The sequence below is a fragment of the Sceloporus occidentalis genome, unplaced genomic scaffold (assembly GCF_023333645.1).
Source record: "Sceloporus occidentalis isolate IW3139 unplaced genomic scaffold, rSceOcc1.0.p SCAF_43, whole genome shotgun sequence".
NCBI lineage: Eukaryota > Metazoa > Chordata > Lepidosauria > Squamata > Phrynosomatidae > Sceloporus > Sceloporus occidentalis.
This window is the reverse complement of record NW_028317023.1, coordinates 1,964,881-1,978,393: the sequence shown is the minus strand read 5'-3', so window position 1 is coordinate 1,978,393 and position 13,513 is coordinate 1,964,881. Positions and strand designations below refer to the sequence as shown.

The window sequence follows — 13,513 nt, the reverse complement described above, 5'->3', positions numbered from 1 at the left end:
CCTTTTAATGTTTACATTGCTTCTAATTATAATACAATACAAACATAGGGGCGCATGTACATGTATCGCAATACGTAGACTTTTTTCTTCAGAAGTATGTCACCAAAAGCCCTTCGTATACGAAAGACACCACACATATATTAAAAATTCTGGGAGATATCACTTGGTCGGAAGATTACATATGGGCAACAGTTGACGTCACCTCTTTGTATACAGTCATTCCTCACAAATTAGGTATTGAAACCATTAGAAACATATTAAATTCAGATACCAACATGGATACACTGCAGAGTAAATTTATCACTGACTGTATACATTTCATCTTAACACATAATTATTTTTCTTTCAATGACACTTTTTATTTACAGACATGCGGTACTGCCATGGGAACCAGATTCGCGCCGAGCTATGCCAATCTCTACGTAGCAGATTGGGAAGCAAATTACATCTTCAACAACAATCCGTTCGGCGCGAGTCTGGTTCTCTGGCAAAGGTACATTGACGATATACTCATAATATGGCAAGGAAATATTGAAAATTTAAACGACTTTATAACATACATCAACCATAATAAATATAATCTCAAATTTACATCATACATAAACAAACAACAAATAGATTTTCTAGATCTCACTTTATTTATTAAGGACAACAAAATAAACACTAAGACTTTTTTCAAGCCTACAGATGGCAATAGTTTTATCGATTTCTCGAGTCGCCATCATCCAAGCTGGCTCAGAAACATACCAAAGGGTCAAATTACTAGAATACGCAGGAATTGCACTAATGAAGATGATTTTATATCTCAAAGCCATCTTCTACTAAATAAATTTAAGGAAAGGAATTATCCAAAAGACCTCCTGGTAGAAAGCCTACATACAGTACAAAAAAGGGGAAGAGAAGACCTTATAAATCACAATAAAAAACAAATAAACAAAGACGGCTATGATTTTTCTTTTTTAACCCAGTATAACGATAGAGCTCCTCTAATCAAAAAAGCCCTTAATAGATGTTGGCCTATCTTGAAAGAAGACCATATACTACAGGGTCATTTACCAGACAGACCAAAAGTCATTTATAAGAAATTAGCCAATCTAAAAACCATATTGGCCCCAAGTGCACTACCTAGCATAGATAAAAAGAAAGACCATCATCACTTTCTCACAGAAAAATCTCCTGGTTTTCATAGATGCGGTAGATGTAAAGTGTGTGGAACTTGCAACACCCAATCAAAGAAAATTACTAGTTTCAAATGTAACAACACAGGGAAAGAATATCAAATAAAAGATTTTATTCATTGTAACACTAAAAATGTCATATACTTATTGGAATGCAAATGCGGCCAACAGTATATTGGCCGCACTTCAAGAGAACTCAAAATCAGAATTTTGGAACATCTGGGGGGAATACGGAACTATAACATCAAACATAGTGTACCTCGGCACTGTAATACATGTGAAATGTTCTCATTACGGGATTTCAAGATATTAGGCATAGATTTGGTTAGAACACACTGGAGAGGAGGTGACATAAATTCGGCTCTGTCCAAAAAAGAGACAGAGTGGATTTTTAAATTTCAGACATACAAAAGAGGTGGCTTGAATACCGATTTGGATATACATACTTTTATAGATTAATTTATTAATATATTGATCTGGACATTTATCAATAAATATATTTTTATAGATTAATTCATTAATATACTGATCTGGACATTCAACATATATACATACTTTTATAGATTTATTAATACACTGATCTGGACATTCACCAATATATATATATATATATATAGATTAATCTATCAATATACTTATCTGGACATTCAACATATATACATGGTTTTATAGACTTTTATTTATTTATTTATTTATTGGCTATTTTTATACTATCATCTTATTATTAGATAGTAATTTATTTTTCAGCATTTTATTAGAAATAATTTAACAATTTTAGATATGAATTTAAATATTATAAAAACAAAAATAATAAGTTTATAATATCTTAACATATGTCTCTCTATATTCACATCTTATTTAATGCTATTTGATATCTCCTATCTTAGAATACTAACCCCGTTTTGGGTTCACAATACTACCTCTTCTTTCTCCACTCTATGTGGTTTTTTACCTATATTTTCTTACACATACCGTCCCCGTTTTTTCCTACATATTGTGTGGATCTACATAGATATCAAAATTAGATCCCTGATATGTCTCCTTTTCTCCCCCCATAAAATATTTACGAAACGAACATTATGATTAAAATAATGGTGATCGGTGACTCTACATAAAAAGAAAGCGAGAAGATGCATATTTATCCAGCGGGAGGAGCTACGGATAGACATACAAGAATAAGCGTCCAGGCAGCCTAGCAACGACGGAGGCAACGTGATGACGACACACCCGAAGATGGAATCAAACACAACGTCCCGGATGCCTAGCAACGACGGAGAGAGTGGAATGACGACACACCCGGAAGTGAAGACGACGGCATAAACCGAATGAAAAATAACATCCCGGCTGCCTAGCAACGACGGAAGGAACGTGATGACAACACACCCGGAAATGAAGACGACGGACGGAATGGACAGAACGGAACATGGATTTAACGTATAAATAGACGCTCATTTTCATGAACTCTCATTGCGGATATAACCTTTTATTGTTCTCCTGAGGAAGCCTAAAGGCGAAACGCGTTGAGGACTATTCAAAGGACTTTTCATTTGTACCCGTGGACTTTATACTGAAGTGCCTGATTTTATCGACTGTCTTGTAAGTGCAATCCAACTTTTCTTAAACCATTATAAGAAAATACTGCACCATTGGTTTTTTTTCTCTTTTATTTGGATATTTTAGAAACATGAAGAAATAAAAGAAACATTTTATTCTGAAGAGCCTGTTCACCTTCTACGTTTTGTGAGTGCATTCACAACACTTACATATAATTTTTTTGTATCATACATTATCACACTATTATTATTTTTCTTCTTTTTTTCCCACATGTACATGCGCCCCTATGTTTGTATTGTCTTCTGTTGAACACTGAGAGGAGTGTTATCTTGGGCTGCGGCAGTACTGTGAGGGAGAGTATATATATATATATTTTTTTTTCTATCTACTCACCTGGTGTTTATTCCTCCTTTTATTCGTTTGGTTTCTAATTATAATAACCTAGTCCATTTGCTTAATGCTGTGACTTTGTATTGTTTCATGGACAACAAATGCAACCATACAAAAATCAGAAAGCCATGTGAAGGTCAACAAGAAGAGTGTTATATTCACAAAGATTATTCATTGTTTAGGTTGTGACGCTGACTAAAGTAGAATGTTTCAATAGAGGTATAGTTTAAAAAAACCATTTTCAATAAAATGACATAATCTGGAAAATTAAATGTCTGAAGGAATAAGATGACCATTACCTTGTTTTGATGGTCACATTCACAATCTATTTTTGTTTCCTATAAAAATTAGGCAATAGAATGATACAAAAAAAAGATTATTACCGTTTAATATATAAACTATATTTAGAGGAAGTAGCATGCCCTTATATGTATATATATTCTGAATAATGCGAAATACTTCATTATTTGTTTTTCCTAAATATTGCCTTTTTTAAAGCTTTAGGTATCTTTATATTGTGAGAAATAGAAAATAAGCAATACATGTAAAATATCACAAATATTAATGCAATAGAAAAATTAGAAACCATTTTCTAAAACGAATCATGAAATAGTGAGTCTGTACCTTTCTGCACAGGCCTCCTGACAGTGACCTATAGTCATTTTTCGCAGATCATAGAACACAGTTGCTTTAAGGGTTCTTTCTTCCACGTTGTCTACAAAACATCCAATGTATGTACCTGAAAAGATTTTGAAGGTAAATATTCATACGATATTGAAATGCAAATTTAGAACACATGTATTTTTATAATTGTCAAAATATTCTCTATGATATTAAGCCACATGATATGATTGTTTCCTAGTTATATGTATTATTTTGTTCAGGCATGAAAGGCCTTTCCAATGATAGACAAGTAACCCAAGATATCACCATCCTAGGGCCCCTATCTATTCAAACTGCTTGGGAAAATGCAAAAAAGGTAAAAAACCAAGAAAATACTAAATCTCTGTGATTTAAGCCTATTGTGAGCAATCAAACCAGCCAACACACAGGGTAAGTCACTGTTATATAGTACAAAAATGTCTTGACAGGGGTAATGCAGCAGTCTTCCTGAAGAAATGAAGCCCTTTAGCTCTAATCAGGACAGTCCAGGAATAAGAGGCAAGTCCAGGGTCCTAGGAATGACTTTTTTTTTTTAATTAGCTGAGGCGATGGCCATGTTTATCCATTCTGCAAGGGGGGGGGCTGGACAGCCTTAGAAAAAAGAAAGTGATCATAGCACTTAGCTTTTATAAAATCTAGTAAGGTATATTTTCTATTTTCCTGATGCGGGTGCTGGGGGGCCAAATGGTATCATGCTTCACCACTTAAAGGGTTGTACCTGTCTCTCGTTTCTCCTTCTTTCTTTTTCTCCATTCTTTCACTTTTTTTCTCCCTTCTAGTTTCTCTTTTCTCCTTTTTCTCTTCCATCACATTCACTTTATTACGTTCTCTTTCTCTCTCATCTGTTTTCAATCCTCTGTCCTCTACTTTCTTTTTCTTTTCTCACCTGTATCCCTTTCCGCTTTTTTCACTCATCTCTCCCCTCCCCTATTTGCAACTTTTTTCACCCTTGCCTTTCTGTATTTTCTCTTCATTATTATCTTCTCTTCATCTCGCTCTTCTCTTTTCTCTCTTCTTTCTTCTGCCTCTCATTTCTCTCTCCCTCTCCTGTTTTCTCTGCTCCATCTCCTCTTATTCTCTAATTTCTCTTGATTATTTTCCCTTTCCTCTATCTCTCTTTTCTCTCTTATCGGTAAGACCACCCTTGCGGCTGAACCTCAACCACATCCCCAGGCACCAAAGTGTTAAGGAAACACAAAAGAAACACAAAACAAACATATACATATTTTCTAAAATGTAGATAAATGATTACAGAAATTAATTCCCATCAATCAGGCTTGTCAATGTAGATACAAGATTGCGGAACTATTTATCTGTGATTAGGGTTTTAGTAACTTTGTGTATCCTACATCAGTTAGTATGCAAAAATGCAATTAATTACATTTTTGCTGTGAATTCATGTTTTCTGATGTTGCATTTCATTAAATAGGTATGGTATCTGTTTTCATGCATGGAAAAACTCTATATTAGGAGATTAAATAACCATTAATTACACATATTTGTGTTCAAATATGAATTACATTGCAATCATGCTAGATGCAGAGTGTTCACTTTAAGGTAGGAAACATGTGAAATAAAATATTACTATGTTGATCATTTCATGCTGGCAGTAACTAATCTTTCTGTACCCCTGGAGCTTTAAATGAACCGAGAAAGTTAATTCATGCATAGGCGTGAGTCTACATAGATAATGCACTAAACATGCTGTGCTATGGCAAAAAGTGAGAACTACATAGATTAATTAACCACACTATTATTCAAGGGCAAGGATCCTGCTTCCACCAGTTTGATTATTAGTTTTTTCCTTGAAAGTTGTAAAGATAATGTATACTTGCACTGCCCTTACACATACCTGGCAATACACACACATGCACTGCCCAGAAACACTGCCCTTAAACACACATATACACATACCCTGTCCTTACAGATGTAAGCACACCTGCTTACACACATGTACACACACTGCCTTTACACATGCCTGCCCATACACACGTACACATTACACACACATATGCACTACCCATATACACACGTATACACTACCCTTACACATACTGTGTCACATTTGCCCTTACAGCACTCTTTTTCCCCATCATCTACCCCCGTTTCTTCCCAGCTCTTACTTTTCCCCTCTACCATCTTCTTTTCTGTGCCATCTGTCTTCCATCCTGTCATGGGAGTGTGAGGTCTGTCACTAATCAGTATATGCCGGCAATTGATGCAGAGCGCCGGGATACATCATAATGATTAACCATATAATGACTAGGAGCATGGAAGCCAAGGTCTGAAGTGACAGACCTCTTGCTTCCTTAATGTTGGGCAGGTTCAAGGGCGATTGGGGGTAGCTGCTACCCTTAACAATGCTCACTGTGCCTGGGCATGCACTGCACTCAGACACCATGACCGCTGGTTGGGGAGATCACGATCTCGCACCCACCTTGGCCTGGGCCTGAAAACCAGCCCAGGCGAGGTGGCCTGACTGCTCGGCCCCCCTAAAGATATGCTACTGTTCTAGGGGCTGCCAGCAATGTGATTCACCACGGGCCACTAGAACACAGGACCCCTGGACAACTCCCCATTGTGCCCATGCGTTAAGATGGCACTGAAGTTAACTTAATATTTTCAGTGTTTATGATTTCAAAGCTTTAAATCATTTTGTGATTTATAGTGAAATATTAATATCTGGCCATCCACACTGCCAACCTTCGTCTTAGTGTAAAATCCTGGAGCTCAGTCTTTTAAGCAGTTGCAGCACCGCAAGGAAGTAAACTATGCAGGCTATGTTAATGGTTCAGTTGGGGAGATCAGTGATTTCCCTTTTAACTGTCCCATTCAGGATTCTTATGATTCAGAAAGCCTGCTGGCCTCCTAGACCAGCCACCCTAGAATACACCACTGTGTATAATGTCTCTTTCAACTGGAATAAGCATTCTCACCATAGTATCGAACAGAATGTTCCTGCTAACTAAACTGCTTTTATCATTTTGTAGCAGAAGATTATTAGCAGAAGAAATAATCCATTATGTGTGCATTATGTATACTATTAAGTAGCTTAGAGGTGTAAAGAAGGCAGTTGAAGTCATGCTACTACATGGATTACTTTCAATAATTCCGACTGCAAGGAAGCATTATCTAGATATTTGTGACAGAGGTGCACATACCCCAACTCACCCACAGACATGACCTAGGTTGAAGGTATGCTGAAGGGGGCATACCAAGACATTTTGGACACTGCTATGCTTTCAACTTTGTGGGAACAGTTTAGGGAAGACTCTTTTCTATTCCAGCATGACTATGCCCCAGTTCACGAAGCAAGGTCCATAAAGATATGGTTGGATGAGTTTGCTGTGGAAGAACTTGACCGGTCGCACAGAGCCCTGACCTCAACCCCCTCGAACACCTTTGGGATGAACTGGAATGTAAATTGCAAGCAAGGTCTTCTCGTCGCACATAAGTGACCTCACAAATGCCCTACTGGATGGATGGGCAAAAATTCTCATATAAATACTCCAAAATCTTATGGTTAGCAGCAAAAGGGGGACCAACTATATATACATGTCTATGCATTAAGAATGCAATGTCAAAATACTTTTGTCCATATAGTGTATATGAAACACACACTATTGATGTGCAATATTAGGTCCTTCTTCAAGGTCATCGTTGGGCTTATTTTACACTCCTTCAGTTTACCTTTATAGCTCCACTATAATGTATACAAGATGAACCAGAAAAGCGCAGGCACATTTAAAACTAGCTGGATAACTTTAGCAAAATAGTATTTTTACTGTATAAGTTTTATTAAATAACTCTAAAATCAACTATGGGCACCAAGATCAATTCCCATGATAAAAGAAGCAAATTTATCTAACAATATACCTAACAGTGCATTTAAATGCCACTTAACAAACTGAATATTGTATAAATGTCGCTTTAACAAATATATTAAATGGGCCATAGCAATGCTGCTTTAAAAAATATAAATGGTAGTTAAATTGATATAGACTGATAACTGTTTTACAATCTTTCTTTCTATTACACCCAGCAGTTTAAATAAAATACTGCATCTGATTGAAGATTGTGCATATGAAAGAAAAACAGATATTTTTCTTTTGAGAACAGTGAAACCATGGTCTGCTCTGCGTGATGAATAATTACTTAATGTTTCTTTTCTCTGCTTAGGAATATTAATATTGAAATGAACGCTAAAAACAGTATATGGAATAAAAATGTTTGTGCACCTGACATTGTAGATGTAGTTATTAGAAAGATATATAATGCCTCAATGTGGCCACCTCACGACACTCTGCCATAAGGTCGCTTCTCTTGTAGGGGGGTGGTCACCCTCTTACCCAGGTACCCTTGGAGAAATTAAATTTCACATGGCACAAAAGCAGGCACTGATAGGCTGTTGCTTTGTTGGACTGAAAAGGCTTGTTGGAAGTCAGTGCTGTTTTAATGTGATTAAACCTTCAGTGCATAGAATACAATGACATGGCTACTAAGGTTTATTTGCTTAGCATACCAAGCAAGTGCATTTAACACTTTATCTAAGCAGAACCCTTTCTCTTCCCAAAGGCAGTTGTGTTTTCGAATGGCAAGTCAGTCAGGCTTGTGTGCTGGTTGCTTGAGTTAGGTAAAGGTATGGATTGACTCATTCTTCACTATAACTTGCGCACTCATTTCTCCATGCACATTGTAAGATATATAAATTGATTTGGGCACTTGTATTAATATGGGATTGAACTGAGTTTTTTTTGTATAACCCATGTTCATATATTTTTATTATTCATAGTTGTAAAACTACCAAAAGTATTTACTTGTGCTTGTAACTTGCCTTGGAAATTGAAAATACTGCTATGTTCCAATTACCTGATAAAATCCAGGCCTGGACTTACCTTTGTTTACCAGTGCGTGCTTCATCATTTTATTTCCTGTGCCTTGCACTTGGTCTTGATCATTTACAAAATTGTGAAACCATCTTCGTCTCAGCTGTCTCAGCTCAGAATTACGGGACATAAGCCAAAGCGGTTGATCAATCAAACCATATCTTTGATTGGTCAATGTCTTACTGGGTAGATTTACACCTACAAATCCTTTTTGGCTCCAGTATGGGCTTTCAACCAGGTTGCGGTCCAGATACCGATCCCCTACAGCAAAGTTTTCTGTTTGAGAGCCTTGAACACTGGAAGTCCCTCGGTTACTTAGCTGAATCACCAAATAAGACCTTTGCAAAAGTAGCAAGCTTCCTGCCATTAGATAAGCAACTGTGAGGAAGAAGAGGAAAAACTGAGCTCGTCTTAGAAACTTCTGTAGACTAAAAAAAGGTTTGGCCATGCCCTCCGTAAAACACCCCCAAAAGAAAAACAAAAAAAGAAAAAAAAACTAAAAAGGGGGAGGATAGTTTTACCCCCACTCTGACTGGCTGGTCCTTAAATAACACTTCTGGATTCTAGTATCTCCTCCAGAAAACTAATTTTATGTTTCTTCAAAGTTCTCATCTGATGCGAGGGCATTATAGCCATGAGGCAGACAATGATTCCTGTAAATCCAATGTGAAATATCTGAGTACCAGCTCCATTATACAGTGCTCCTTTTAAAAAAAATCATAGAAAACAACCTGAGGAATAAAAAAAGAAAAGGTAAGTAAACAAAAAAGCAACAATAGTCAAATACAAAAATAATATATTAAATATACAAAGGCTTTTTCATATAGCGTAGCATTTGAAGTTGTTAAGATTTGTATTACTTTAAAACTACTACAGGATTATGCTTGCAATTTAAGACTATATATATATATATATATATATATATATATATATATATATATATATATATATATATATATATATATATATATATATATATATATATATAGTCTATAAATAGTATGTAGTGATAACAATGTTAACCCAATCAATACAGTTTATACCTTTATAAACCATTCATTCAACTACAAAAAATAATTCTTCTCCCACCCCTATATCTCCACTTAGGATGGGTGCAGGAGAAGTTAAAGGACCCAATAGCTAACTAGAGGAAGCAGGTTTATGGTACAATATTACTGATCCCTGGTCAGTTCCACTTTTTAAGGGCAAAATTTGACAGAAAAGTCAAGTTCTATGTGGACACCAGGAGTGCAACCTGTGATCTATGCCTGTAATTTAGTTTTTTTTATCTATACCTTTAATGCTGAGTTTTTAAATGTGATTTCCAGTTGATCTATACCTGCAAAGCCGGATTTGTGTGTAATTCTGTTGATCTATATCTATTATACTATGTTTCCATACATTATTTATGTATACCTGAAAACACAGGGTTTGTATATCTTATTTTGTTGATCTATACCTGCAGTGCTGTTTCCATGTGTTGTTTATTTGACCTATACCTTCAGTGCTGGGTTTACATGTGATCCCCAGTTGATCTATACCTGCAAAGCTGGGTTTGTGTGTTATTCTGTTGGACTATACCTGCAATGCTATACACGCAAGTGTTGTTTACAATATGTTGTTTATTTGAACTATACCTGAACTACAGGAAGGAAGGAAAAGAGAGGCGTGGCTTAGTGAATGAGGGGACAAGGGGACTCTGGGGAATAGTACAGGATAGCGGACCTTTCAAAGTCACGCTAAGGTCGGAGGAGGGAAGAATGCACTGACTTTCACTGTCTTCCCCTAATCTACAGTCAGTGTGGCAAATATAATTTTTTTTGGTGTGGGAGCGGAGGGAGTGATTGCATGCTAGGATGCGTGGAGAGGGTGCAAAGGAAATAATTGCCTAGGAGCCAATTTTTCGATATTTTGCATGCAGGTGTCTCAATTAGATATATCTTTAAATAATGACAAGTCAAGGTTTCCATGAGAACAGATATGAGAGCCATTTTCTTAACACATTTGGTGACTCACTACATAGGGTTCTGCATGTCAAGGCTATTTTATAGAACATGTGTTCTTGTTGCAAAATTAGTTTAGATCACACAAATCTTTGAACTACTTTACACAAGTTAATAGGTTTGAAGAATTGCATCACCAGCAATGGAAAAACATACCTACAGCTATAATAATGATTTCCTCTAATATTTATGTTTTATTAAACAATAGCTAATGACAATATGATTCTACAAAGGTACACAAAAATAGGATTACTTAGGGGCCAACACGCTGATTTGTGTTTTTGTGTTTCCTTGCATGTACCATAGAAGATATTGGGACAGATGTAATTTCTCCAACTGGCAGATCTATGGTATTAAATGCTGATAGGAACAGTCACAGTCTTTATTTATATGCCCTACACAGTTTATGTAATTTTGAAGGAAAATGTTATTCCCTCTTGCTTTAATTTTCTATTTCCGACTACGCTAAGTAAGTGCCAGTATGAGAAAAGGACTCTGAGAAAGAGAGGTTGAATTTCAGTTTCAGAGCAATGAAGAGATCAAAACACTGCCTTTGTGACAATTCCATTACTCTGTGCACCAACTAATTAAATGTCTGTGCTACAAAATATAAGTTAACCTGATTTTAGTTTTACTTCAGGTCCTTATGTTATGTTAGGAAACAAGTTTAATAAATAAAGCACAGCCAGTGGGTGTATATCAAAAGAAAGAGAGGAATATAGATTTCTTAGAAGACTAAGAAAGCGACCATGCAAACTGCAAACTGGGACCAAGATCAAAAGGAGAACAAATGATTCAAGAAATGCAATAGATACAAAGAGTAAAAAAGAAATGAATACCACGAGCGATCCCAGAAGATAATCCATCCAAACTCAGTTTCAGTATGAGTTCTAAAGACTGAATACATTAAAATGCTACTGTAAAAGAGGAATAAAAAGTTAAATAGCTGTATGTTTTATGAAAACACAGTTTCAAACTACCCTGTATGAATATAGTGGTTTGACATAGAAACATTGAACTTGATGGCAGATAAGAACCACTCTATCTAGTCTACCCATTTGTTTATGTATAGACTTTGACCTTAATTACTCCTTAGACTTATGTCTATCCCATGCATATTTAAATACCCTTACTGTATTAACTATTACCACTTCTGGCTGTTGCTCTTATCTACCACCCTGTGAGTAAAGTTCTGTACATTAAATCTAAACCTCTGACCCTCTAGTTTTAAAACACTGATGTTTCAAACTTGGAGAAAAATATTGATTAGCCATTGGTAGATAGCTACATATCTGTCTCTATTAGTAAACCTAAGCCTACTTTAAATGATTTGGACTGGGTAATGTTTTCTTTTCAAGTTTGCTTAGCTAAGACTGTTAGCATATCTGTTCCTCACAGAGATAGAATTGTCCAAGCAAGAAAAAGCTCCTTTGTGCTTGAGGCGGCCTTTCACCTCTTGTTGCAAATAGAAGCCAACATCATGCCCGGGGTGACTGGGTTCCCTTCTTACGTCCAACTCAATTCCCTCTCTGTGAAACGTTAGAGGGAGATTTTTCACTATAAATGCAGCAGAGAAAATGGCTAAGGCTTTTGTGTAACTCATAGAGCATTTCTGTGTTTGAAGGCTGCAAAGAGGCTATTCATTTCATCCAGCACAAGAGCAGCACTGAAAAACGAGACGCAGGTTTTTGGGAAATAAAGCAAGGTGCATTCTTGTTATTGATAGGATATTTAATGCACAATATCCTCTATCTTTCTCCAGGCTAATTCAAAAAAAAAAAAACGAGAAGGAGAATTCTTACATAGAGACAAATAGATTCAACACAGTTAAAGAACTATTATCTCACCTGAAAGAAGAAGATGAAAACGTTATATAGATACACAAAAATCAACTTAAAGGGGAAGACTTGTTTTTGCAAAAATACATTAAACTAAAATTAGAATTCCGTTTTCAAGTAGGCAAATACATGAATGTATTCATTTTTAAAGGGTTTTAGAAAATTAGAGTTTCCCTCCTGGTTGTGCTCTACTAGCCTTTGTGAACTTCAGCTCAAACCAAAGCTTGAAATTAGCCATTATGCAGATCTCAAGTTCAGCTTTCACCTAGTTAAGTGGAAAATATACATGTAAACTCAACAATAGTTTAATTTCAAATTTGCAAATTTTAAATCTAGCTGTTCAGTTCCTTTCTAACCGATCATAGTCCATATTCCTTTTTTTTTGTGGGACACAGAAAACATCCTCATTGTTTTGACACTACAGAATCACATTTTAATGGCTACATTTTGAAAGACAAGTTCCTTTTGTCCAAACATGGTAGTTGTGAAGAATAGCTATGAGGCAAAAGGCTATTAATTAACCTGTAGCCCATAATTAGCCCATAAACAATGCTGGGTGGAACCCCCCCCCCCAAAAAAAAAACGGTGCTTTGCTTTGAAATTATCCACCATACTCATTACCATTCCGTCTTAAGAAGCCAGAGTTTTCCTGAAAGGTGGCAACATTGAATATATTAAGGGTAACTAAGTGGGGAAGAAAATTTCACATCTGAAAAAGAAAAGTAGGTCAAACTATAAAAAATATGCAAAAATAAAAAAGTGCTAGAAAGAAAAATAGAAACTTAAAAACTGTACTTTTATAAATAACTTTCTATAAAAGGCTACTAAATATTGTAGTTGACTTTTGATTGTCCAAACATGCATTAAGCTATTTTTGATGTTGATGTTTCTCAACAATACAGCACATGGCTGCATTACAATTACAATCAGGTTTGTAAACATATTAGAATGTTTCAGTTAGGGAAACGTTAATAATGTAGACCTGCATTAAATAAAGACAA

The 13,513-nt window shown here is 35.9% G+C and overlaps 1 protein-coding gene across 3 annotated transcripts in view; it reads right to left on the bottom strand.

Annotated features, from left to right (window-relative positions):
* LOC149289667 (sialate:O-sulfotransferase 1-like) overlaps positions 1-9,119 on the bottom strand; it is a 47,821-nt gene extending 38,702 nt beyond the window's left edge. For all 3 annotated transcript variants that reach the window (XM_089490322.1, XM_089490319.1, XM_089490320.1), the window contains exons 1-2: positions 8,681-9,119; positions 3,747-3,861 (exon numbers count right to left, since the gene is read on the bottom strand). In XM_089490322.1, the coding sequence (XP_089346448.1) occupies positions 3,747-3,861; positions 8,681-9,119 (554 nt within the window). The remainder of the gene's footprint in view (positions 1-3,746; positions 3,862-8,680) is intronic.
* Positions 9,120-13,513: the final 4,394 nt, after the last annotated feature.